The sequence below is a fragment of the Somniosus microcephalus genome, chromosome 21 (genome assembly GCF_052327205.1).
Source record: "Somniosus microcephalus isolate GS21.2 chromosome 21, FLI_Smic_1.0, whole genome shotgun sequence".
NCBI classification, from domain to species: Eukaryota; Metazoa; Chordata; class Chondrichthyes; order Squaliformes; family Somniosidae; genus Somniosus; species Somniosus microcephalus.
Genome location: NC_141007.1, coordinates 29,631,555 through 29,659,439, shown reverse-complemented (window position 1 = coordinate 29,659,439; position 27,885 = coordinate 29,631,555). Strand labels below are relative to the sequence as shown.

Sequence of the window (27,885 nt, the reverse complement as noted above, 5' to 3'; positions counted from 1 at the left end):
AATCAGACTTGGACAGGAATTTGAAACTGTTCGAAAATGAAATTCGAAAGTAAGCTTTATGACTAATACAAGCATTTTCTCTTAATACCCAGGGTAAATTCATCAGAATCCACTTCGGGGCGACAGGAAAACTGGCTTCCGCTGATATTGAGACCTGTAAGTATGATTATATTTGGATTATTTGTGATCTGTGTAATTGAAATTATTTTCTTTGTACAAAAAGCTACATCACCTCAAACGTAAATGTACTCAACAGATCTGCTGGAAAAGTCCCGTGTTACCTTCCAGTTGAGAGCTGAAAGAAGCTACCATATTTTCTACCAGATTATGTCCAATAAGAAGCCAGAACTAATCGGTAAACCAAAATAGATTTTGGCATTCCAGTTATATTTAAATGAACAAATTGGTACTAATATACAAGAGTTAGTGTAAGATATGAAAACGTTTCAAGTAACTGTTGGATTTCGTAATAAACGCATCTGAAATTGTTGATCGTTTTCCAAAAATATTTGTAACTAATTGCAAATCCGTTGAATCTTTTCACTTCAGAAATGTTGCTCATCACCACCAACCCCTATGACTATCCGTTCGTTAGTCAGGGTGAGATTGCTGTGGCTAGTATCGATGACCAAGACGAATTGATGGCTACTGATGTAAGTTAAGACATATAGGCAATAATCGAACTACTGATGCAAAGGAGGCTACAGCGATGATAACATTATTTCTTTGGTTCTGTAGGAAGCTATTGATATCCTGGGCTTTACTGCTGAGGAAAAAGCAGGTATCTACAAACTCACTGGTGCAGTAATGCACTATGGTAACCTAAAGTTCAAGCAGAAGCAGCGAGAGGAACAGGCTGAGCCTGATGGCACTGAAGGTAAAATATTGATATATTATCAAAAAATCTAGTGTAGGAGCCAACCTTACTTCCCGTTTTAAAAAATGTTGTTACACTTATCCGTCAACATTTACCTTTGTAAATTGCTATGCCAACATTTCCTATTTAATTTTGCTATGTCAACTGTCACAATGTAGTTTCAGGCTCTGGCCACTATGGAGCACTGTGGAGCAAGTTTCCAAAGTCTCTGTCCCAACTCTATATATGTATATAAAAAACTATATTTATCAACTGACCGTGTACAATGCCACTGACGACTTAATTATGAAAATAATTAGCTAAATGGAAAATTCTAAATCAGTAGTGTTTCTGTTGTTCATGGTAATTATATAGGCACTAATACATTTCCTGTGGCTCTCCAAACACATTATCAACTTAGTATTGAGTCTTTTCTCAGGGGTGATATCAGGAAGCACTTCTTCACACAAAGGGTAGTGGAAATCTGGAACGCTCTCCCCAAGAAGCTGTTAAGGCTAGGTCAATTGAGAATTTCAAAACTGAGATTGAAGACTTGCATTTATATAGCGCCTTTCATGGCCTCAGGATGTCCCAAAGTGTCTTACAGCCAATGAAGTACTTTTGAAGTGTAGCCACTGTTGTAATGTAGGAAATGCAACAGCCAATTTGCGCACAGCAAGGTCTCACAAACAGCAATGTGATAATGACCAGAAAATCTGTTTTTGTGCTGTTGATTGAGGGATAAATATTTTTGTAATTACATATGTACAGAGAGCTCTCTTGGCAGTTAGAGGATGATTCACACAGGGATAAAGCGTGGTATAACTCTGGTCTAGCCAGCTGCATTTTTCAATCTGAATCTACCAGTCTCAGCCCTAGTGTAGTGTGTTTGTGGCCATAAACCCATTATCCACTGATGCTTAACAGATTTTGTTTTTTAACAGTGGCTGACAAGTCTGCTTACCTGATGGGCTTGAATTCCGCAGATTTGTTAAAATCTTTGTGCTTCCCAAGAGTAAAGGTTGGCAATGAGTACGTAACCAAAGGGCAAACCGTACAACAGGTATTATATGCAACTATTATTTTGACATTATATAAAATTGTACTGACACAGTGCTTCTATAATAATTCCTGAAATTTGTTTCATCCAGCCCTAATTTCTAAGGCTCATAATATGTTTTTGGGTTGATTCAAGGTGCACAACTCAGTGGGCGCACTGGCAAAAACTGTGTATGAGAAGATGTTTTCATGGATGGTTACACAAATCAATCAGCAATTAGAAACAAGACAACCCAGACAATATTTCATTGGTGTGCTGGATATTGCAGGCTTCGAAATCTTTGATGTGAGTCCAAAAAATTCAATTCTTGAATAAACATAATTTTTCTCTGTTGAGCTTGCATGCTTTCATTATTATTTTTCATGAATTCCAGTACAACAGCTTGGAACAGTTGTGTATCAACTTCACTAATGAGAAACTGCAGCAGTTCTTCAACCACCACATGTTTGTTCTGGAGCAAGAAGAGTACAAGAAGGAAGGAATTGAATGGACATTCATTGACTTTGGTATGGATCTGGCTGCTTGCATTGAACTCATCGAAAAGGTAAGTGAATAAAGGTAAATCAGATAGAGCTGAAAAAAAGAACTTTAATATTGTAAAACTAAATTACACAAAGGATTCTCACAGTTTAAGAAAACTTATTTTTACATTCAAGCCCATGGGGATCTTCTCAATCCTGGAGGAGGAGTGCATGTTCCCCAAGGCCTCAGATACTACTTTCAAGAATAAACTGTATGACCAGCATCTTGGAAAGTCAAACAACTTCCAGAAACCCAAGCCTGTTAAAGGAAAGCCTGAAGCTCATTTCTCATTGATCCACTATGCTGGCACCGTGGATTATAACATCACTGGCTGGTTGGAAAAGAACAAGGACCCGCTCAATGAAACTGTTGTTGGCCTGTATCAGAAATCTCCAATGAAGCTTCTGTCATCGCTCTTTGTCACCTATGCTGGTGAAGGTAAAATATTTTAACTTAACAAGAGCTATTCATTCATTTTCTTGCTAACTGAAGAAACAGCATTTATCGATATCTGTTTTAAATGTTCTTTTTTGACAGCTGCTTCTGCTCCTAAGAAGAGTGGCAAGAAGAAGGGATCTTCGTTCCAAACTGTGTCTGCACTCTTTAGGGTACACCTTAAACTTTAATGTTTCCACAATTAGCAATACTTTATCAACATAATTAAGCAATTTTAAGAAGAAAAACTTTAAAGAGCAATGAATTAAAATTACATCAAATTGTCTCATTCTAAAAAATAATAATTTAATTTTCTTCCAAGTTATTTGTGATAAAATGATCTCTCTTATGTATTACAGGAAAACCTGAATAAGCTGATGACCAATCTAAGAAGCACTCATCCACACTTTGTACGCTGTATAATTCCCAATGAAACAAAGACTCCAGGTAAGAATTTTCAGATAATTATGTTAACATTTAAAATTATATTCTGTTTGCTAGCAGATGTGTATTGATTCAACCAATATAATATTCTCTGTTTAGGTGCAGTGGATAATCACCTAGTCATTCATCAGTTGAGGTGCAATGGTGTGTTGGAAGGTATCAGAATCTGCAGAAAAGGATTCCCAAGCAGAATCCTTTATGCTGACTTTAAGCAAAGGTAACAATTTTTTACAATATAAAAGGAAAGGATGTTGATATAGTGACTTTCACAACCGTAGGATGTTCCAAAGCGTTTTGTAGCCATTCAAGTACTTTTTCAAGTGTCTTTTTATCCATTCATGGGATGTGGGCGTCACTGGCAAGGCCGACATTTACTGCCAATCCTTAATTGCTCTTGAGAAGGTGGGCTGCCTACTTGAACTGCTAGGCCATTTCAGAGGGCAGTTTTAGAATCAGCCACATTGCTGTGGGCCTGGAGCCACATCCGGTAAGGACTACAGATTTCCTTCCCTAAAGGACATTAGTGAACTAGATGAGTTTTTACAACAACCCAGTAGTTTCCTGGTCACCATTACTGACACTAGCATTTTATTCCAGATTTATTTAATTAACTGAATTGAAATTCCACAGCTGCCATTGTGGGATTTGAACTCATGTCTCTGGATCATTAGTCCAGGCCTCTGGATTACTAGTCCAGTAACATAACCACAATGTTACCATTCCCACTATGTATTCACTGTTATAACGTAGGAAACACGCAGCTAATTTGCATGCAGCAACATCCCACAAGCAATGAGTTACATGACCAGAAAATCTGTTTTAGTGATGTTGGTTGAGGGATAAATATTGGCCAGGACACCGGGGATAACTTCCCCGGCTCTTGCTCAAATAGTGCGTGGGATCTTTTACATCTTTTACGAGAGGGCAGACCAGTTTAACGTTTGATCCAAAAGTTGGCACCTCCAACAGTGCAGCACTTCCTCAGTATTGCATTGAGGTGTCAGTCTGGATTATATGCTCAAATCTCTGGAGTGGATCTTGAACCTACGACCTTCTGACTCAGAGGTAAGAGTACTACCACTGAGCCAAGGCCTGATACCCTTATTGATATAGATGGTTATTGATGATATTTGGCTGCTTCTGGCCTTTAATTCCATAATAGATCAATTGAATAGTGATCGTACTCAAAAAAATATATATTTTTTTGAAAACACAGATACAAAATCTTAAATGCAAGTGCCATACCCGAAGGACAATTTATTGATAGCAAAAAGGCTTCTGAGAAACTGCTGAGCTCCATTGATGTGGACCATACCCAGTATAGGTTTGGCCATACTAAGGTAACAGTTCAATTTCCAAAAAGTCATATGACAGAATGTTAAGAACGGTGACCCACTAATGACTCTTAAAGCTAATTTATTATTTATCCCATTTAAAGGTGTTTTTCAAGGCTGGTCTCCTGGGTACTCTTGAAGAAATGAGAGATGACAAATTGGCCCAAATCATTATACGCACACAGGCCATTTGCCGCGGATTCCTAATGAGAGTAGAATTTAAGCACATGATGGAGAGAAGGTAAATGGAAAAGTTAATAGATTTTACTACTGTAGACATAGCAATACAAATAATAACAACATTTGCATTCAATGCAATTCTACAGGGACTCCATCTTCACTATCCAGTACAACTTCCGTTCATTTATGAACGTCAAACACTGGCCATGGATGAAACTGTATTTCAAGATCAAACCTCTTTTGAGGAGCGCAGAAACTGAAAAGGAAATGGCGAATATGAAAGTGGAGTTTGAGAAGACGAAAGAAGCACTAGCTATATCTGAAGCAAAAAGGAAGCAATTGGAAGAAAAAATGGTTGGCCTGCTTCAAGAAAAGAATGATTTACTGCTTCAAGTTCAGTCAGTAAGTAATGCAAACAATTAAAATAAATGTTTGCACCTTACTGTTTCTATAGTTTGTCTTAAGAATGTTGGTATTCGTACATTTCTAGGAAAAGGTATATTAGATAGTTGAATGAAATGCATTCCTCTGTGAGTGTTGGAATCAGCTGATGAAGGATTTTTCAAACCATATAAAAGGAAAAGCAGGCAAAATTGCAACAAAGAGATTAAAATGCAGATTTGTTAAGGAATAGCTTGCCCATACGTGCTACCAATATCAACAAATGGGTATGTGTAGAAGGTATGGGACATCCGCAGAGCCTCACCCAAGCAGAGTCATGGGCTGGATTTTCTCAGCCCTGAGGAGGTAGGTATGGAGATGGGACTGCCGGGAAAGTTGCCAGGAGGCGGGAAGCTGTCCTGCCCCAGGTCCCGTCTCCTTGGAGGCAGGAAGGGATTAAAGCCTATTAACTGCCTGTTAGCAGGTAGTTAACAGGCAGAAAATAGGATTATCCCCATTTTTCATTCTGACGTATGGGCTTCCTGACCTGGGGGAACCCCGTCAGGCTGTAGGAGCTTAGTAGGAGGTCTGTGGGGGTCTGAGGGGTCTGAAAGTGCAATGTAGAGGCGAGTGATGGGTGCAAGTGTGGAGTGGTAAGTATGTGAGGTAAGTGTAAAGTGTTAGAAAATGTTAACTTACCTTTGTTTCTGCTTACAGCCTTCAGCCGCTGTGGAGCCAGAGTCCCGACATCACCATTGTAGAGAACTCAGACTGACTGTTGGATCCTCCGATCCAACAGCCAGCTGATTTCTACAAAGTAGAAAAGTTTGATGAGTCCTGAACACAAGGTCTCATCAAACTACACAGAATGTCAGTGTTTGACAGCTTCACAGAGCTGTCAAATGATGACATTTCTTCTTTCAAAGGTTCTTGACAGTTGACACATCATACACTGATGTGCTCTGCCACTGACTTCCCCCTAATTGGTCTGCTGAGCCCGCTGGGTGGGCTTAACAAGGTCAATCAGGGGAAGATCCCAATGGTTGGCCAGAGGCTGATGGAGGCGGGACTGAAACTAGGCAAGCAGCAGTCGGGTCTCCAACACATCTCCATTCATAAAATCCAGCCCAATAAAATGTGTTCAGGACTAAAGGGTAGAAAATTGATAAGATGAAAGAGAAAAGACAAATGAAGTGTTGCACTAAATGCTAACAATTCAGGTTCCTGATTTTACTCTTCATACTGCTTAACATTGTTTTTTTTCCTCAATTTGCCTCATGTTATGTATGAGGTATTAATTTTTCTGTTCAGGAGGCATCCTGAGAGAAATATTAAGCTGCTGCTAGTCCAGGACAAGTAAATTGTAAATAATCATCTGGTACTGTTGCAAATTGTATTTTAATAAACAATTATCTAGCTATAATATTATCAAAACTGTATGTCTAGCATATGCATAGGCTACATTCCAGATGTCATATTTTGTCACAAATGCAAAAACAATCACAGAATGCTGGGTGCTTCTGACCTGTATGCCTGACCTCCAGCCTGAAATAACAATAACAATGACCAAACTACAGTAGAATTCTGATCCTTCTGAGCTCTATTTACATAAAAACAACTAGATTTTAGTGTTAAAGGTTCAAACTCCCATCTAAGCAAAGTGTTAAACATTATATGATATGATGGATATTTACTGTGAAAATAACAGTGAGGCTAATGGCACTCCCTGTTATTTATACACAAATCAGACAGCAACTTCAGGTGAGTGCAAATGCACAGTTGAACGCAAGTAGCCATGCTTTAGAATTCATAGCTATTCAATGGAAAGGCTTCCTTCAGTCACTGTGTGAGATGAGGTGTGTCAAAAAGGTTGCAGGAAGGGAGTATTCTACAACAACAACAACAACTTGCATTTATATAGCATGGTTAACATAGTAAAACAGCACAAGGCGCTTACAGGAGCATTATCAAACAAAATTTGAATCTGAGCCACATAATGAGATATTTGGACAGGTGAAAAGCTTGGTCAAAGAGGTAGATTTTAAGGAGCATCTGAAAGGAGGAGGGAGAAGTATAGAGGCGGAGAGGTTTAGGGAGGGAATTCCAGAGTTTAGGGCCTAGGCAGCTGAAGGCACAGCTGCCAGTGTTGGAACAAGGAAAATCGGGAATGCTCAGGAGGCCAGAATTGGAGGAGTGCAGTTATCTGAGGGTTGTTGGGCTGCAGGAGGTTACAGAGATAGGGAGGGGTGAGCCCATGGAGGGATTTGAAAACAAGGATGAGAATTTTAAAATTGAGGCGTTGCTGGACTGGGTGCCAATGTAGGCCAGCAAGCACAGGGGTGATGGGTGAACGGGACTTGGTGCGAGTTAGGATATGGGCAGCAGAATTTTGGATGAGATCAAGATTATGGAGGGTAGAAGATGGGAGGCCGTCCAGAAGAGAATGGGAACAGTCAAGTCTAGAGGTAGCAAAGGTATGGATGAGCGTTTCAGCAGCAGATGAGCTGAGGCAGGGGTGGAGACAGGCAATGTTATGGAGGTGGAAGTAGACGGTCTTGGTAATGGAGATGATATGTGGTTGGAAACTCAGCTCAGGGTCAAATAGGAAGGCAAGATTGCGAAAGATCTGGTTCAGCCTCAGACAGTGGCCTGGGAGAGGGATGGCGTTGGTGTCTAGGAAACAGAGTTTGTGCTGGGAGTGAAGACAATGGCTTTTCTATATATTCTAGCCTACACTGACCAATCACTGAGTACCTTGGAAGAGGAATTAGCTTTGTGGTGGGGCTACTAGTCCAGGGCAAATAAATTGTTAACTATACTTCTAATCCTGGTGCCATTATAAGTTGCATTTTAACATTTTCTATCTATAGTATATTCAAACTAGAATGTCTGGCAAACACGAACAGAAAGCCTCTCACACAATGATCTGGATTATGCAGGTGATGATGAGTAAGCCTGGTACATGGTATTGGATCAAGTACCAGATGTCCATCTAGCAAGGGCTCAAACCCAAGCTTGATGATCCACTGGTGACTATCCTATGGGAGTGGGGAAGAGATAGTTGGGATCTTTGTGAAGTTGAGATGTCTGCAAGATGGCACATCTGGCAATAGAAGTTGAGCACCTTCTGTGGAAGATTTTGTAATCTAATGATCCTGGCAGGTTCAGAGTATTCCAAGTCACTGTTGATGATAGACCAGTCAGTCTGACTTACTATGGAACCTAGAATTCTTTCTACTCAGCTCCAGCTAACCCTGCAGGCCAAAGCCCTAATGGGTAGGTTGTGTTAGCTGGACAAGCAACAGGTAATCTGCTCTGGTAAACTACATAGGTTTAACTGCTTAATCTCCAGCAATACACCTGCACACTCTTGGAGGTCTTTAAGCATTAGTTCTGTTATCTTGCATTTAAGCTTCTTTGACTCAGGTAAGTGGGATATGTCCTCACAGGAAGAGACTGTGCACTCAATTTTGGGCAAGTAGAAACCCTATAAGTGGGTGTAGCTTTCTCATTAGCTTGAGAAATGCTTAAACATCGGTGACAGGTTTCTGCATTGCTTCCATATGTATTTAATTGTGTAAAATACAAGTCACAAAGGCACAAGAAAGTTTTGTTAATAAGTTGGTTGGAAAAAGAAACATTCTCTTTTTTCCCAAAAGGAGGCAGATGGCCTAGCAGATGCGGAAGAAAGGTGCGACCAACTCATCAAAAACAAAATTCAGTTAGAAGCAAAGGTCAAGGAATTCAGTGAAAGATTAGAGGATGAAGAGGAACTCAATGCAGAACTGACAAGCAAGAAGAGAAAACTTGAAGACGAATGTTCAGAACTAAAGAAGGATATCGATGATCTGGAACTCACACTGGCTAAAGTTGAAAAGGAAAAACATGCCACAGAAAACAAGGTATTTATTTGCATTCACAGCAAAATTACTTAATTTGTAGAAATTGGTGGATACAATTGCACATTTAATTAACTTAAATAATGGAATTTACCCAAAGGTTAAGAATCTTACAGAAGAAATGTCCTCCCTTGATGAGAGCATTATTAAATTAACAAAGGAGAAGAAAGCCCTCCAAGAGGCCCATCAGCAGACCTTAGATGATCTCCAGGCTGAAGAGGACAAAGTCAACACTTTAACCAAAACCAAAGCTAAGTTGGAACAACAAGTGGATGATGTTAGTATTAGTAAACACATAACTTTGAATGTTTGTATTGATGCCTTGATCAGTATGACAATTTTCCTTGTTTATTGTAGCTCGAAGGTTCGCTAGAGCAAGAGAAAAAGCTTCGCATGGACCTTGAAAGGATCAAGAGGAAGCTTGAAGGGGATTTGAAACTGATGCAGGAATCGTTAATGGATTTAGAAAACGACAAGCAGCAATTGGATGAGAAAGTGAAGAAGTAAGAAGTGGTCTTGCTTTTGTAATGTATTCATGGTATGCATGTTATAATATAGTTAAACTTTCATTATACTCGCACTGCAGGAAGGATTTTGAAATAAGCCAGTATCAGAGTAAGATTGAAGACGAGCAGATTCTTGGAGTCCAATTGCAGAAGAAAATCAAGGAACTGCAAGTATGTTCAAATCAGAGATACCTGAGTATATTTGATTGCTATGGGGTAAAGCATTGTCAGAATTCATATAATCTCCAACTATTACAAATTCTAGGCCCGCATTGAAGAACTCGAAGAGGAAATTGAAGCTGAGCGTGCAGCTCGTGCTAAAGCGGAGAAGCAGAGAACCGACTATGCCCGTGAACTTGAGGAAATCAGTGAGCGACTAGAAGAAGCCGGCGGCGCGACTGCCGTCCAGATTGAAATGAACAAAAAACGTGAAGCAGAATTTCAGAAAATGCGCCGCGATCTGGAAGAATCTACCCTGCAGCATGAAGCCACGGCCGCTGCTCTTCGTAAGAAGCAGGCTGATAGTGTAGCAGAACTTGGAGAACAAATCGACAACCTGCAACGTGTGAAACAGAAACTGGAGAAGGAAAAGAGTGAGCTGAAGATGGAAATTGATGACTTTGCTAGCAATATGGAAATGGTTTCCAAATCCAAGGTATGTCATAAATCGCCTTTCTGTTGTACAGTAAGTGTCGTGAACAATCTTTCACTGTATGCACACTGTTTATATGCTTAAAATAATTGCATTGCAGAGTAATCTTGAAAAGAGCTGCCGAACTCTTGAGGACCAACTGAATGAAATAAAGACAAAATATGAAGAACATGTGCGTCTTATGAATGACGTATCTACACATCGAGCTCGATTACAGACAGAAAATGGTATGCCTCTAGTAAACTGTGCACTTATCGATTACTTGAAGTTCCATGTGAAGAGTAGATTTTCTTTAACTACCCATGTTGGATCTTTGTATCCTCTGCTCTGTTGTGCCACCAGTACCACGATAGCCGTTTACCACATGCATCGATGGTCAGCTGGGAGGGTTGGTGTAAAGGTAGCTCGACACTTAGAATTGCCGTATCCATTTGTGTTCCACCTGCAGCTCTGTGAGAAGAGGTATTAGCATAAACACTCCCGCACTGGACTAGGGTTATTATCTTTAATATCATTATGTTGTTCTAATTGCAAATTTTAATTTAAGGGGAGCTAAGTCGCCAAGTTGAAGAAAAAGATTCCCTAATTTCACAATTTACTAGAGGGAAACAAGCATTCACACAACAGATTGAGGAGCTAAAGAGGCAATTGGAAGAAGAAACCAAGGTGAAACCTGCTTTTTCATCATATCTTAATATTTATTGGATTATGAAAGTGATTCCATAACCAATTGCTTTGTTTTAGAACTGCAGTCAAACATTAGAGATGTTTAAATTTATACCAATAATAATTCTTTGCAATTGTTTTGACACATCAGGTGATAGCGGATTGATTTTTGCGTGGACTATTTTTATTTCATCTGATAAAACATACCTTTATGTTTACGCATTTAAGCAATAATATTTTAATCAGTAACTTTCAAATTAAAATATTTCAGGCTAAGAGTGCCTTGGCACATGCTCTTCAATCTTCCCGCCACGACTGTGATTTGCTCCGTGAGCAATATGAAGAGGAACAGGAGGCAAAGGGCGAGCTCCAGCGTGGCATGTCCAAGGCCAACAGCGAAGTTGCTCAATGGAGAACAAAATATGAAACTGATGCAATCCAGCGCACAGAGGAACTGGAGGAGGCCAAGTATGTGCATTAAGAGAATTTGATTTTATGCTTACTGTGGGTGAAATTTTAAATGTTTTGGTGATAGTTAAGTGGTCATTGTCGTCTTCAGGAAGAAACTTGCGCAGCGACTCCAAGATGCTGAGGATCATATCGAAGCAGTGAATTCTAAATGTGCTTCACTGGAAAAGACAAAACTGCGGTTGCACGGTGAAGTGGAAGATCTAATGATAGACGTGGAGAGGGCTAATGCTGCTGCAGCCGCTCTTGACAAAAAACAGAGAAACTTTGATAAGGTGCAGTTACAACAATTGAATGATTTAGAGACCGTTACATGGAGTTTTAAGCAATGTGCTTACTGTGGACTAATGTGGCATCCTAGGTTCTGTCAGAATGGAAACAGAAATATGAGGAAACCCAAACTGAGCTTGAGGCAGCTCAGAAGGAATCCCGTTCTCTGAGTACCGAACTGTTCAAGATGAAGAATGCTTATGAGGAGGCTTTAGACCAGTTGGAAACTCTTAAACGAGAGAACAAGAATCTGCAGCGTGAGTTTTAATAACTGATTAAAGTGTTCCTTTACTGCAAACATGTGGACATAAGATTTAAATTATAAATTATACCTAACTTCAAAAAATATTTGTTTCTTTAAACAGAGGAGATCTCAGATCTAACTGAACAGATTGGTGAGAATGGAAAGACAATCCATGAGCTGGAAAAAGCCAAAAAATTAGCTGAGCAGGAAAAGTCTGAGCTTCAGGCGGCATTGGAAGAGGCTGAGGTTTGTTTACTGGTTTTGACTTGGATTCATTGGGCCGGATCTTGCTGGTACGGGGCATTTCGTGGCACGCACCTTTAGTTAGACCTTTCTTCGGCACCCTTCAGCTCAAAGATTTTGTCCGCTGTTATTTGCTGGATGAGTAAGCTGATAATGGCGTGGCGAGGGCAATAGGGTATCTGGCAGCTGAGTGAACGACGGGACCAACAGTGTACAGTATCTCCTTAACCAATGAGATTTAAGGACTGAGAAAAAAAAACCAGAGAAAGGACTGAGAAGGAAATAGGGTGAATTAGAGTTAAATCAGGTACAGAAAGAGAAATAAGGAGAAAGAAAGATTGGATTAAGAGAGACAGAAAGAAAAAAGTAAGACATTTAAAAAAAAATTCACGTCATTAAAAATTACGCCGTTAATTATCAGACTTGACTTTCCATGGCGAGTTTAATGGGAAATAAATGTGTAAATCCAGCAAGATCTTAAAAATAACGGGGAGGTTAAGGACGAGATGCCGTTTGTGGGAAGCAAGCAGTGGAGCGGCGTAAATCCACCAGCAAATTCTGAAGATTCACAACTCATGGTGTATCAATCAACTGAATTTACTAGCCGATTTGTACATCATTATCAATCTCATTAGTTTGTCAAGTCAAAATTAGCACCAAGTCATTTTGATAAGCTAGGTTTTATATTTCAGTATTATAATGGCGATTGTGGAATGACCAGTTGCCCCTCTGTGATCCCTTTCCAGGGTATTTTGTAACATTGTATCACATGGCGGGTAATATAACATCTTAATAAATACTTTATGTTGTGCTATGTCGTGTATTTTAAGGCATCTCTGGAACACGAAGAAAGCAAGATCCTGCGTATTCAGCTCGAATTGACCCAGGTGAAATCAGAAGTGGACAGGAGGATTGCTGAAAAAGATGAAGAGATCGAGCAACAAAAGAGGAATTATCAACGGACAGTCGATACCATGCAGAGCGCGCTGGATGCTGAAATTAGGAGCAAAAACGATGCCATGAGGATCAAGAAAAAGATGGAGGGAGACTTGAATGAAATGGAAATTCAGCTGAACCACGCAAACCGTCAGGCTGCGGACGCTGTAAAGCATTTCCGAAACTTGCAAGGCCAGCTCAAGGTTTGTGGAGCTTCGGTTCATGCAGTAACAATAAGTTAGTGTCAATGAACCAAGCAAATCAAAGGCTTTTGCGGTTAAAGTTGAATTTTCTTGCGCAATTTTCTTTGATCGATCTTTAGAAGCAGTAAAATATACCTATCTTTATTTGAGATATTTATTTCACACGCATAATTCGATTGTGGCCACAAGGCACCGTTACCAATATGCACACATTGTTTAACTTTTGGGAACTTTCAATACTGACTTAAACTAGACGGTTGTAATATAAAAATGAAATAGCAGTTACCAATAGTGCCTAAATGTACCATCGGTTAGAATGTTAGTTTTTAAGGTACGATTAGTTAATATCAATCAACAATCTGGTTTTCAGGAAAGCCAGTTGCACCTTGACGAGGCCCTCAGATGCCAAGATGACCTAAAGGAACAACTGGCCATGCTGGAACGGAGGTGCAGTTTACAGCTCGCTGAAATTGAAGAAATGAGCGCGGCCCTCGAACAAACGGATAGAGCTCGCAAAGTTGCTGAGCAAGAATTGATTGATGCGAGTGAGCGTGTGCAGCTTCTGCACAGTCAGGTAACTACAAAGAACAATCTTTCAGACTGACTTGGGTGTGCAACATTGCGGTACATGGACCATAGCAACTCTGATCCATTCTTCCAACAGAATACCAGTCTGATAAACACGAAGAAGAAACTTGAAACTGATATTAGCCATCTTCAAAGCGAGGTTGAAGATGCTATTCAAGAATCAAGAAATGCAGAAGAGAAGGCAAAGAAAGCCATCACGGACGTAAGGCTCTCGTTTAATTTTTTTTTTAGTAATATCAAAGACATGCTGCTTTTCAACCACGCTTTGACATGTTTTAATTTGTACAGTAAGCCAATAATGACATTGTTGTTTCATAATGTCATGACAAGGCTGCTATGATGGCGGAAGAGCTGAAAAAGGAACAGGACACTAATGCTCATTTGGAAAGAATGAAAAAAAATCTGGAGCAGACCGTGAAAGACCTGCAACTCCGTTTGGATGAGGCGGAGCAGCTGGCCATGAAAGGGGGAAAGAAACAGCTCCAGAAACTGGAAGCCAGGGTATGATTTTTTAAGCAATACAAATACTGGATTAGGCTATTTTGTTTTGCTATCACCGCCATCCTTAAGAATGATGTGATCTTGAGCAGAGACAATATTATAACGCTTCCACTGGACCGAATATAAACCGATTCAGGTGCTTTTAGTTTTTTCAAAGATGTTTCTTTTCTTTGTAGGTACGTGAGCTTGAGAATGAGCTTGAAGCTGAGCAAAAACGGTGTGCAGAGGCAATCAAAGGTGTTCGCAAATATGAAAGGAGGGTCAAGGAGCTAATTTACCAGGTAGGGAGATTTATTTTGAATCGCCTTTTAATCTTTAAAAAATGAACACTTTTTCTCCTCCTCTTCTGAAGCTGCTGACTCTTACTGGGATCTGATTCCAGGAACAGTGGACACCCTCCAGTACCTCAACCAAGTAGCCATTCTTCATGAAAGCCCAGCCCGTATGTGTTGGCGGGTTATTTGACCATGGGCCCAATTCTGATCTCATTTGACATCCACACATGCACACTTTCCAGCAGCTGACACTGGATAGTAACAGGAGTGGGAACCTTGGCTGATTTCCCCTTCCCTGGCTAAGGGTTACTGTACTGCCCCAACTTCTGCCCTGCCTGAGACCAGATAACTCAAAGGAGAAGAGAAGGTGAAACCTGCTGGTCTCTGGTTCAGTCCCACAATCAACAGTAATTTTACCCAATAATCCATCCAAAGAGCTCATATTCACATCTTTCATTTCCTGTTTCTCATCAATTTTCACTCTCCCCTCCTTCCTTAAGACATTGACTTGTTGGGAATGATTGAACACCCTTCACTACCTCAACAAGTGGCCATTATTCATGTATATCTCTTGACAGTATGTCCGTGATGGTTATTCAGCCACAGATAATGTCACGGCCAACCCGGATGTCACCTTCACTGAGCATGATCCTGTTCTCACCCATCATCCACAGACATACAGTTCCCGCAGGAGTAACTGGATACTGACCGAGAGTAGAAGCCTTGGCTGATATTCTCATTCCCTAACCCAACAGTGCTAAGACCAATTGTAGTGGACCTCCCACTGCTCTTGCTGAGATCAGCTAACTCAAAGAGACTGTGGATCAAGCTTGGGATCTTCCTGCTCAGTATGATTTACCTCACAGAAAAAAAACCCATTGAGTTATTCTGTCAACTTTTAATCATTTTTTACTTTTTAATACAGACATGCAAATAAAGTGCTTTTCAAATTGCCATTTAACTAGTGCACATACTCTATACTTTTCTGTTCACAAATTCTCTACACAGACTGAAGAAGACAGAAAGAATAATCTGAGACTTCAGGACCTGGTTGGCAAACTGCAACTGAAAGTTAAGACCTATAAGAGGCAGTCTGAGGAGTCTGTAAGTAACAGTTATAATTTCTGCTGTTACTTTCAAAGGCAAGCATATAGCAAAGGAAATGCAATCCATCTTAGTCCATGCTGTTGTGTTTGTGCATTTATCCTTTGGACATTTAGTTATAGCAAAGCTTTAAAATTAGAACTAAAAGCTACTGTTCATTTCAAAATTTTTATTTTGCCCCAAATATGTAAAAAACAGTGAAGAAAGTTTTAAATTAACAACAACTTGTATTTAAATTGCACCTTTAACATAGTAAAACATCCCAAGGCTCTTCGCAGGTGTGTTATCAAACAAAATTTGACACTGAGCCACATAAAGAGATATTAGGGCAGATGAACAAAAGCTTGCTCAAAGAGGTAGGTTTTAAGGAGCGTCTTAAAGGAGGAAAGAGAGGTAGTGAGGCGGAGAGGTTTAGGGAGGGAATTCCAGAGCTTAGAGCACTGGCAGCTGAAAGCATGGCCACCAGTGGTGGATCGATTAAAATTGGGGTGTTCAAGAGAGCAGAATTGGAGGAGAGCAGATATCTTGCAGGGTTATAGGGCTGGAGGAGATTAGAGAGATGGGGAGGGGTGAGGCCATGGAGGGATTTGAAAACAAGGATGAGAATTTTAAAATCGAGGCATTGCTTAACCAGGAGCCAATGTAGGTCAGCGAGCACAGGGGTGATGGGTGAATGGGTCTTGGTGCGGGTTAGGACACGGGTATCAGAGTTTTGGATGACCTCAAGTTTAACAAGTAGAAAATGGGAGGCCGGCCAGGAGTATGTTGGAATAATCAAGTTTAGAGGTAACAACAGCATGGATGAGGGTTTCAGCAGCAGATGACTGAGGCAGGGGCGGAGACAGGCAATGTTACGGAGGTGGAAATCGGCAGTCTTAATGATGGCATGGATATGTGGTTGGAAGTTCATCCACATGTCAATGAAACAGTTTGTTTCAGCCTCAGATTGTTGCCAGGGAGAGTCTGTGGCTAGGGAATGGGGTTTGTGCTGGGGACCGAAGACAATGGCTTCGGTCTTTCCAATATTTAGTTGGAGGAAATTTCCACTCATCCAGTACTGGATGTCAGATAAGCAATGTGACAATTTAGAGACAGTGGAGGGGTCGAGAGAGGTGGTGGTGAGGTAGAGCTGGGTGTCATCAGCTTACATGTAGAAATTGATGCTGTGTTTTTGGATGATGTTCCCAAGGAGCAGCATGTAGATGAGAAATAGGAGGGGGCCAAGGATAGATCCTTGGGGGAAACTAAAGGTAATGGTATGGGAGTGGGAAAAGAAGCCACTGTAGGTGATTCTCTGGCTACGACTGGATAAATAAGAATGGACCCAGGCGAGTGCAGGGCCCCAGCTGGACGACAGTGGAGAGGCGTTGGAGGAGGATGGTGTGGTCAGCCGTATCAAAGGGTGCAGACAGGTGGAGAAGGACGAGAAGGGACAGTTTACCATTGTCACAGTCACATAAGATGAAATTTGTGCCTTTGATAAGAGCCGTTTCGGTACTGTGGCCGGGGCGGAAACCTGATTGGAGGGATTCAAGCGTGGAGCCCCGGGAAAGATGGGCACAGATTTGGGAGGTGACAACACATTCAAGGACTTTGGAGAGAAAGGGAGGTTGGAGATGGGGTAGTCGTTTGAAAGGACTGAGGGGTCAAGGGTTGTTTTTTGAGAAGAGGGGCGGGATTAGACAAAGTCAGCATGGATTTATGAAAGGGAAATCATGTTTGACAAACCTACTGGAGATTTTTGAGGATGTAACTGGTAGAATAGATAGGGGAGAACCAGTGGATGTGGTGTATTTGGATTTTCAGAAGGCCTTTGATAAAGTCCCACATAAGAAGTTAGTGTGCAAAATTAAAGCACATGGGATTGGGGGTAATATACTGGCATGCACTGAAAATTGGTTAACAGACAAGAAACAGAGAGTAGGAATAAATGGGTCTTTTTTGGGGTGGCAGGCGGTGATTAGTGGGGTACCGCAGGGATCAGTGCTTGGGCCCCAGCTATTCACAATATATATCAATGATTTGGATGAGTGAACCAAATGTAATATTTCCATGTTTGCTGATGACACGAAACTAGCTGGGATTGTAAGTTGTGAGGAGGATGCAAAGAGGCTTCAAGGCAATTTAGACAAGTTAAGTGAGTGGGCAAATACATGGCAAATGCAGTATAATGTGGATAAATGTGAAGTTGTCCACTTCGGTAGGAAAAACAGAATGATGATAGATTGGGAAATGTTGATGTACAAAGGGATGTGGGTGTCCTTGTACACCAGTCACTGAAAGCAAACATGCAGGTGCAGCAAGCAGTTAGGAAGGCAAATGGCATGTTGGCCTTCATTGCAAGAGGATTTGAGTACAGGAGCAAGGATGTCTTACTACAGTTATACAGGGCCTTGGTGAGACCACACCTGGAGTACCATGTGCAGTTTTGGTCTCCTTACCTAAGAAAGGATATACTTGCCATAGAGGGAGTGCAGCAAAGGTTCACCCGCCTGATTCCTGGGATGGCGGGACTGTCATATGAGGAGAGATTTGGTCGACTAGGCCTGTATTCACTAGAGTTTAGAAGAATGAGAGGGGATCTTATTGAAACATATAAAATTGTAACAGGGCTAGGCAGACTGGATGCAGGGAGGATGTTTCCCCTGGCTGGGGGGGTCTAGAACGAGGGGTCACAGTCTCAGGTTACGGGGTAGGACATTTAGGACTGAGATGAGGAGAAATTTCTTCACTCAGAGGGTAGTGAACCTGTGGACTTCTCTGCCACAGAAGGCTGTGGAGGCCAAGTCACTGAATATATTTAAGAAGGAGATAGATAGATTTCTAGATGCAAAAGGCGTCAAGGGGTATGGGGAGAGAGCGGGAATATGGTATTGAGTTAGAGGATCAACCATGATCATATTAAATGGCAGAGCAGGCTCGAAGGGTCAAATGGCCTACTCCTGCTCCTATTTTTCTATGTTTCTATGATGGCAGACTTGAAGGAGAGGGGGCTAGTAACTGAGGAGAGAGAACCGCTAACAATATCAGCTAACATGGGAGCATGGAACGGAAGTTAGGTGGTCAGCAGTTTAGTGGGAATAAGGTTGAGGGAGCAGGAAGTGGATCTCATGGACAAGAGGAGCTTGGAGAGGGCATGAGGGAAGATCGGAGAGAAACTGGAGAAAGATGCGAGTTCAGGGCTAGGGCAGGGGGGAAACTTAGAGGAAGTTTCGTCCGGTGGGCTAGGGGATTGGAGGGAAGCAGCAGAGGCAGCTGAACGGGTGGTCTCAATCTTAGTGACAAAGAAGTCCATGACCTCCTCGCACTTGTTGTCGGAGGTGAAGGTGGAGGAGATGGGGAGAAGGGTTTAAGAAGATGGTTTGCAGTAGAGAAGAGAATCCGGGGGTTGTCTTTGCATTCCAGGATGATCCTGGAATAGTGAGCAGTTCTGACAGACGAGAGCAGGACCTGATAGTGCTTTGTGTGGTCCAGCCAGATCTGGTAGTGAATGACTAAACCAATTGTCCACCATATCCGTTCTAGTCTGCGTCCGTTAGACTTAAGGGAGTGGAGATGAGGGTATACCGGGGGAACGACCAGGGTGAGAAAGAATAATGGTTTTAATGGGGACTTGGGCATCAAAGGTGAAGACAAGGGTGTGGTTGAGCAGATCGGTAGCTGCAGAAATGTTGTGGTGAATGAAGGGACAAAGGCTAGACAGTTGGAATTTTTAAAGTGCTGTTTTAAGTGAATTGGGAGGGAGTTTTTTTCCAGGGACAGACACAGAAGGAATCAGGGTTGGGAGTGGGAAGGGGTATGTGGATGGAGAGCAATACAAGGAAGTGATCAGAATTGGCCTTATCTGTGATTGACATGATGGGAGTAGCGAGGCTGCGTGAGAAGGCAAGGCCAATCAGCAAAGTGAACAATTGGAGAATTTCACAATTCATAATATATACCATCATGCTTAATAAATGTTATTTAATATAGTGAGCATTACAAATGGATGCCTAATTCATTATACTATATCCTCAGTCAAGAATTGAAATATTACTGTTTGCAATGTGCTTTGCCTTGGCTGTGGTTGCTGGCTTTTCTTGGCACTGCAAGATGAAAGACCAGTGCCATTCCATAGGTATGGTTAATTCCCGTAAAGTTTTTTATTTCAGTGCACATGGCTGTTGATAAATAATTGGTACCATAAAAGGATTTTGCAAAATAGGTGTACAGAGCTGGAATTTACAGCTTTTGCATTAAGCTTATTAAAACCAATTAATCATTGAAATAAACAATAAAATTGCAGCCTAATTGCTCCTTATAATGGTGCGAAACATAAATTAAAGTGATAACTAGTTTTTTTTCAAAATGGAAGTTTTCCATGATTTTTTTAATTCTCTACCCTAGTGGGCTGTGGATGCTCAGTCGATGAGTACATTCAAGACTGAGATCAATAGACTTTTGGACATTAAGGGAATCAAGGGATCTGGGATCGGGCGGGAAAGTGGAGCTGAGCTAGAAGATCAGCCATGATCATACAGAATGGCAGAGCAGGCTCGAAGGGCCACATGACCTACTCCTGCTCCTATTTCTTATGTTCTTATGATTACTTCGGCTAGTCTGCAGTGATAAGAGCATAATTTCTGAAAGCACTTCACTGAAAGAGTTATTAGTAAACAAGAAATAATTAACTTCCATTTATACGTGCCTTATCATGTTTCTCATAAATGATCCAAAGTGCTTTACATGTAACGAATTACCAGCAGTGCATTCACTGTTTCTTTTTAAGTGAATAAGTAATTAAATAATTTATTATTGATGGTTTGGATCTTTCTACATGTACTACTGGTTTGAGCAATGTAGGGCCAGCATCTCAACTCTACCACTGGTTCTGTATTACTCTCTGGTTAGTAAAAATGAAACTGATTTTTTCTTTTATTCATTCATGGGATGTGGGCATCACTGGCAAGGCCAGCATTTATTGCCCATCCCTAATTGCCCTCGAGAAGGTGGTGGTGAGCCACCTTCTTGAACCACTGCAGTCCGTGTGGTGAAGGTACTCCCGCAGAATTGTTAGGTAGGGAGTTCCAGGATTTTGACCCAGCGACAATGAAGGAACAGCGATATATTTCCAAGTCAGGATGATGTGTGACTTGGAAGGGAACTTGGAGGTGGTGGTGTTCCCATGCGCCCTCTGCCCTTGTCCTTCTAGGTGGTAGAGGTCACAGGTTTGGGAGGTGTTGTCGAAGAAGCCTTGGCAGGTTGCTGCAGTGCATCTTTTAGATGGTACACACTGCAGCCACAGTATGCCGGTGGTGGAGGGAGTGAATGTTTAAGGTGGTGTCGAGCTTCTTGAGTGGCTGGAGCTGCATTCATCCTGGAAAGTGGAGAGTATTCCATCACCACTCCTGACTTGTGTCTTGTAGATGGAAGAAAGGCTTTGGCACTCACCGCAGAATACCCAGCCTCTGACCTGCTCTTGTAGCCACAGACTGAATGCTATTTAAAATTTTATGTTAACAAGGACCCCATACAGGCGAATGGCTTGCTTTGGTCATTTTAATGGTCCCTTTGCACTAATTGCAGTTATACTGAAGACAGCTGAATTCGTGCAAAACTATCTCCTTGAGGTGGTCTCACACACCTTTTCTAATTTATGGATAACTCTACTAGGGACAAGGGAATGTTAGGAACAGGAGTAGGCCATTCAGCCCCCTCGAGCCTGCTCTGCCATTCAATTAGATCATGGCTGATCTGCACCTCAACTCCATTTATCCACCTTTGTTACATATATCTTGATGCCGTTACCTAACAAAAACATATCAACGATAGCAAAATATTGCGGATACTGGAAATCCGAAATAACAACAGAAAACACTGGAAAAACTCAGCAGGCCAGGCAACATCTGTCAAGGGAGAAACAGAGTTAATGCTTCAGGTTGAAACCCTTCTTCAGAACTGAGAAAAAAGCAGGAAATGAAAAAGATTAAAAGGCCAGTTTGGGGGCTGGGAAATGGGGGAGGGGATGAAAGAACAAAAGGGAAGGTCTGAGGGGTGAAGAGACATTAAGAGATATTCAAGATGAGACGAGATGGTAATAGGACAGGTAAAGAGACAAAAGATGGCTCTAGATGAAGTGTGAAATGTTCTGGCAGAATGAGAGACAGCTGCCATGTGGGAGAGAAAAAAAGGGGGAAGGGCACAAAACAAAAGTGTGGATAAAAAATGTATAAAAATATAATAGGGGCCGAGGTTATGATCTGAAATTGTTGAACTCGATATTGAGTCCGGAAGGCTGTAAATTGCCTAATCGGAAGATGAGGTGCTGTTCCTCGAGCTTTCGCTGAGCTTCCATGGAACAATGCAAGAGGCCGCGGACGGTGAGGTCTGAGTGGGAATGGAGCAGAGAATTAAAGTGACAGGCGACCAGAAGCTCGGGGTCACCCTTATGGATTGAATGGAGGAGTTCCGCAAAGCGGTCACCCAATCTGCGTTTGGTCTCCCCAATGTAGAGGAGACCACATCGTGAGCAGCGAGTACAGTATACTAGATTGCAAGAAGTACAAGTAAATCGCTGTTTCACCTGGAAGGGGTGTTTGGGGCCCTGGACAGTGGGAAGGGGGGAGGTATAACGGCAGGTGTTGCATTTCCTGCGCTTGCACGGGAAGGTGCGGGGTGAAGGGGAAGGGGTACTGGGGGTGATAGAGGCGTGGACTAGGGTGTCTCGGAGGGAGCGGTCCCTACGGAATGCTGAAATGGGAGGGGAGGGGAAGATGCATTTGATGGTGGAATCACGTTGGAGATGGCGGAAATGGTGCAGCATGATCCGTTGAATGTGGAGGCTGGTGGGGTGAAAGGTGAGGACAAGGGGAACCCTATCATGGTTCCGGGAGGGAGGGGCAGGGGTGAGGGCTGAAGTGCGGGAGATAGAATGGACACGGTCGAGGGCCATGTCAACCACGGTAGAGGAGTATCCTCGGTTGAGGAAAAAGGAAGACATGTCAGAAGCACTGGTGTGGAAGGTGGCATCATCGGAGCAGATGCAGCGGAGACGGAGAAACTGGGAGAATGGAATAGAGTCCTTACAGGAGGCGGGGTGGGAGGAAATGTAGTCCAGGTAGCTGTGGGAGTCAGTGGGCTTGCAGTGAATGTTGGTCAATAACCTATCCCCAGAGATGGAGATGGAGAAGTCGAGGAAGGGAAGGGAAGTGTCGGAGATGGACCATGTGAAAGTGAGGGAAGGGTGGAAATTGGAGGCAAAGTGAATGAAATTGTCTAGTTCAGGGCGAGAGCAGGAAACGGCACTGATACAGTTATCAATGTACCAGAAAAAGAGGTGAGGGAGGGGACCCGAGTAGGACTGGAACAAAGGGTGTTCCACATATCCCACGAAAATGCAGGCATAGCTAGGACCCATGCGGGTATCCATAGCAACACCTTTGATTTGGAGGAAATGAGTGGAGTCAAAGGAGAAGTTGTTCAATGTGAGAACAAGTTCAGCCAGGCGGAGGAGGGTGGTGGTGGATGGGGACTGGTTGGGCCTCTGTTCAAGGAAGAAGCGGAGCGCCCTCAGGCCATCCTGGTGGGGGATGGAGGTGTAGAGGGATTGTGCGTCCATGGTGAAAAGGAGGCGGTTGGGGCCAGGAAACTGGAAACTGTTAAAGTGGCGGAGGGCATCAGAAGAGTCGCGGATGTAGGTGGGAAGAGACTGGACAAGGGGAAAAAAGATAGAGACAAGATAGGAAGAGATAAGTTCCGTGGGACAAGAACAGGCTGAAATGATGGATCTACCAGGGCAGTCCTGTTTGTGGATCTTGGGAAGGAGGTAGAAGCGGGCTGTGCGGGGTTGGGGAACTATGAGGTTGGTGGCCGTGGGGGGAAGATCATATCAATCTTAGTCTTGAATATATCAATTGACCCCTAGCATCCACAGCCTTTTGGAGGAGGGACTTCCAGATTTCCACTCCCCTTTGTGTGAAAATGTGCTTCCTGATTTTGCTCCTTAATGGCCTGAATTCTGTAATGTTGAATTACACTACACAGTTTTGTTGATGTGAAGATGAAACTGATTTCAAGTCAACTTACTGTTAAAATATTTTTCCACTAACTGAGGCAAGTCATGCGGGTAGATTTTCCCCATAAGCGGTGTGCAGGTGGCCAAACGCACCAGCCCGCCGCCATGTAGTTCTGACTGGAGGCTCAGTCTATTTTGAGGGTGGGGCAATGTAAATGAGTGGCAGAGAGTTTTGGCAGTGGTATCTCGAAAGTGGTGCAAATGATCAAGGGAATTTGCCTGTAGAATGTATCAGTTACTCTTGACATTCCCCCGAAAAGAACGGTGCAACATCACTCTTCTGCCGCAGCTATGCAGAAACCAGCAAATTCTGGGCTGGTAACTCAGTGCTGCTTACTCTGCATTGCTGTAGGCTGGTACTTGCCTTATAATAATGCCTGTAATATAACTGCCCCAGAAAGTTGAAGGTCAAAATTTTCGCCTGCAGCTGGTGCCAAATTGAAGTGATGTCAGATTACCTCCCTCACATCTCATGATGAATACAGAAGTGGTGCTGGTATTAGTTTCAATTATACTGCATAATTTGTGTCGCTGAAATGCTACAACCACTTGGCAGGGATACAAAAAATGTAGTATAACTGTCCTCTATTTTCTTCTTAGATTGATGTTGCTTGCTTGATAAAGATGATGCTTTCAGAACTATAAGTGTCATTGCCTGTCTATAACTAGTCGCATTCAGCTTTATCTACTTTTCCTTTCAGGAGGAACAAGCCAATGTCCACTTATCCAAATTTAGGAAGGTACAGCATGAACTGGAAGAAGCAGAGGAGCGCGCTGATATTGCAGAGTCCCAAGTCAATAAACTCAGGACTAAAAGTCGTGATTTTGCCAGCAAGGTAATGTGTGTATTGTAAATTCGAACTTAATGCATTGGTACGTTATATGGTGATTAGTCAAAGCATTCAAATAATGTGGAAAATAAGATTTTGGAAGTAGCAGGGCATCTAATGGCATCTGTCATTAGTTAGACTTGTCCCTGCATCCTTCAGCTCAAAAAATCTTTGCCCACAAAGTTGCTGGAAGTACGAGCTGATAACAGCACAGAGAGGGACACAAGGCATCTGAGACCTGAGTGAACAGGGCAACCAACAGGGTATCTTCTTAACCAATGAGATTTAAGGACTGGGAAATAAACAAAGGAAGGACTGAGAAGGAGGGTGGATTAAAGCGGGTGAATTCAATGCCAAATCAGGTACAGGAAGAGAAATAAAGAGAGAGAAAGAAATATTGGATTAAGAGAGAGGGAAAAAAGAGATAGAAAGGAAAAGTAAGAAAAAAATTTAAATTTAAAACTTGACATTTTTAAAATGTCCCCAAAAAATTCAAAACCTGAAGGAACGAGACTCCACATTTGTAATGGTTAATTTTCAGTGCTGGAGAGGTTGATTGGCAGCCATTAACAATTAAAAAGGTAATTATGCCATTAATTACTAATTACTAGCCCTAAATATCTGGTGAGGTTAGTTCGTATCTACTGTGCAAATACAGTAACTTCAAAACATTCAATGCATGTCAATGGTGAGCCAGACAGCAAAATGCCGTTTTTGAGAAGCTAATGGTGGAACAGGACATCTCAGACAGCAACTTTTGGATATTTGAGTTTAAATGCGGATCTGCTCCTCGCCTGAAGTTGCTGTACCTTTTGCACATAAATAGCGGCGAGCGATATTAGCCTCACTGTTCTTTTGACAGCAAATTCTTGCCTAATAGATGTCAAAGTATCATTAACAGTTATATATATATATCAGCCTTGATATAATTATTGTTTTTTTAATTTTACTTTACAGAAGGGACTAGAAGGTGAAGAGTGAACCCAATTTGGAAATTCAGAAGTGATTACAACAAATCTGCATAATGTGAATTTCTTTGTCACTCAATTAAAAAAATAAAATCTTGACTTCTTTGCAATTTGTTTGTCAGCTTTATTTGATATTAATTTATGACTTATTTTATTGATCATTTAAACCTGTCTAATATTTGGGATAAATTGAATATTAACTTCCATGGTTTCTATTTGTTCTTGAAAACATTGGAAAGATTTCTCATTGTTCCTACAACATGAATGAAAAGTGTACTATTTATGTTGATGCATTTTCTCTTGTGTTTGATAGAGAAAATCAGGAATCAGTATTATGGTTTATTCATATTTGCGAAACACCCAAAATTGGAGTCTTTGCAAAACCAAGAACATAAATCCAGTTGCCAGAAAATCGTTGCATACTTTCTATTGGCTTCTGAAGGACTAGGCAACCCAATTGTAGGCCAGCTGCAGGAGGAATTTTGCATTGACTTGATACATCCATCAATGCAAAACATGAAGTATAACTTGTAATGATCAATAACATGTCATTCTATAGTGGACACTAGGTGGAGCCATAGAGCTGTGTAGAGCTGTATATAGCTGTATCTATTAAGACTACACTACCTAGGTGCGGTCTTGCTACAAGCAGAGGGTGAAGATTGGAAGCCTGTTGCCTATGCCTCCAGGTCTATGACTGATACTGAGTGTCGATACACCCAGATTGAAAAGGAATGTCTAGGCTTGGTAGTTGGACTAGAAAAGTTTCATGGCTACATATATGGACTTCCCACCTTCGCAGTTGAGACAGACCACAGCCCTCTGGTTGCCATCATAAAAAAAAACCTGAATGAGATGTCTCCAAGGATTCAACGACTCATGATGAAGCTGCAAAGATATGACTTTGAACTGATCTACACACCAGGCAAATACATAGTGTTAGCAGATGCACTATCCCGAGCACCCACAATGAGTCATGTGAGCTCTACTGAAGAAGACGTGGATGTTCATATGAGTATGGTCACTGCTGCGCTGCCCGTGTCAGACACAAAATCAAAGCAAATAGCAGAAGAAACAGTAAAAGGTACGGTATTACAAACAGTAATAGAGAACATTCATCATGGTTGGCCAAAAGGTTCCTGTCCAAAATATTTTCACATAAGGTCAGAATTGAGTGTCGCAAGTGGACTATTACTAAAACAGAACAGAATAGTCATTCCACAGGCTCTACGTCAAGACATGCTCAAAAGGATTCATGAGGGACACCTCGGAATTGAAAAATGCAAAAGGAGGGCAAGAGACACTGGCCTAGAAATTCGGTAGGCTTAGCGCCGCTTTTGAGGCACTAGAGGGCCTAGCGCCGGAGTTATGGCCAGTTTGGAAATTGAGTGGGTCCCTAAATCGGCGTTAGGCCGTTAGCGCTGCGCCGGCACCGATGATGTCATCGGTGTGCGCAGCGCCCCGGTTGCCATGGTAACCCGCCCGAACTCCGAAATTGACTTGCGGCCGCCTCGCCCGTGGCAGCCGCAAGCAACGTTCTGGCAGAGGTGCCTTACTGGACTTTGCGCCGGCGCATTAAAGGCCCCGCGGCGGCCGGCCGCTTTCCCACCGGCCGCCTGGCCGCAGCTCCCTCCCTGGACTTCTCCCCCCCCCCCGCCCCGGGACAGATGCAAGCCCGGCACTTGTCCGAGGTGCCGGGCTCATTTTTACAATGATTTTCGCGGGCCGCGGCCGGGTGCAGGCAGCTCCTCCTTAAGGGAAGGAGGAGGCCTGCACTTCCCGAACCTGCCGCACTGCAGCGGGCACCGCAGCGCCGGAATAGCGCCGCAATTCAGCGCGTAGCGCCAGTTTTCAGGCGCAAACAGCTTTCAGCAGCGCCGGCAGCCGTTTGGGCGCAGAACTAGTGAATTTTTGGCCCGCCCAGCGCGACTTAGCTCCGGCACTAACTTCCGGCGCTAAAGCCGTCGCTGCACCAAAACCCAATTTCTAGGCCACTGTTTATTGGCCTGGCATAAATAAGGACATTGCGAACATGATAGGCAAATGTGAGACATGTCAGAAACACCAAAACAAACAAGCAAAGGAACCAATGATAATAGCTGACATACTAACAGCACCATGGCAAAAGGTTGGTATGGACCTTTTTCATTTAAATGGTAAAGACTATCTAATAGTGATTGACTACTATTCTAACTATCCTGAGATGGCGCTGCTCTCAAGCACCACAGCAAGCAGTGTCATAATGCACGTGAAATCCATCTTCGCCA

The 27,885-nt window shown here is 42.3% G+C and overlaps 1 protein-coding gene across 1 annotated transcript in view; it reads left to right on the top strand.

Annotated features, from left to right (window-relative positions):
* LOC147102672 (uncharacterized) overlaps positions 1–27,885 on the top strand; it is a 74,777-nt gene that overhangs the window by 8,151 nt on the left and 38,741 nt on the right. Inside the window, exons 9-40 of the mRNA XM_085964100.1 lie at positions 93–156; positions 257–355; positions 550–653; positions 739–877; positions 1,801–1,919; positions 2,052–2,201; positions 2,290–2,460; positions 2,573–2,876; positions 2,976–3,046; positions 3,233–3,320; positions 3,417–3,534; positions 4,534–4,657; positions 4,756–4,892; positions 4,978–5,233; positions 8,872–9,114; positions 9,212–9,388; positions 9,469–9,614; positions 9,698–9,788; positions 9,883–10,272; positions 10,370–10,496; positions 10,817–10,935; positions 11,207–11,403; positions 11,495–11,678; positions 11,765–11,930; positions 12,039–12,163; positions 12,991–13,299; positions 13,670–13,873; positions 13,964–14,089; positions 14,218–14,388; positions 14,565–14,669; positions 15,672–15,767; positions 24,522–24,656. Of these exons, the coding sequence (XP_085820226.1) occupies positions 93–156; positions 257–355; positions 550–653; positions 739–877; positions 1,801–1,919; positions 2,052–2,201; positions 2,290–2,460; positions 2,573–2,876; positions 2,976–3,046; positions 3,233–3,320; positions 3,417–3,534; positions 4,534–4,657; positions 4,756–4,892; positions 4,978–5,233; positions 8,872–9,114; positions 9,212–9,388; positions 9,469–9,614; positions 9,698–9,788; positions 9,883–10,272; positions 10,370–10,496; positions 10,817–10,935; positions 11,207–11,403; positions 11,495–11,678; positions 11,765–11,930; positions 12,039–12,163; positions 12,991–13,299; positions 13,670–13,873; positions 13,964–14,089; positions 14,218–14,388; positions 14,565–14,669; positions 15,672–15,767; positions 24,522–24,656 (5,055 nt within the window). The remainder of the gene's footprint in view (positions 1–92; positions 157–256; positions 356–549; positions 654–738; positions 878–1,800; positions 1,920–2,051; positions 2,202–2,289; positions 2,461–2,572; positions 2,877–2,975; positions 3,047–3,232; positions 3,321–3,416; positions 3,535–4,533; positions 4,658–4,755; positions 4,893–4,977; positions 5,234–8,871; positions 9,115–9,211; positions 9,389–9,468; positions 9,615–9,697; positions 9,789–9,882; positions 10,273–10,369; positions 10,497–10,816; positions 10,936–11,206; positions 11,404–11,494; positions 11,679–11,764; positions 11,931–12,038; positions 12,164–12,990; positions 13,300–13,669; positions 13,874–13,963; positions 14,090–14,217; positions 14,389–14,564; positions 14,670–15,671; positions 15,768–24,521; positions 24,657–27,885) is intronic.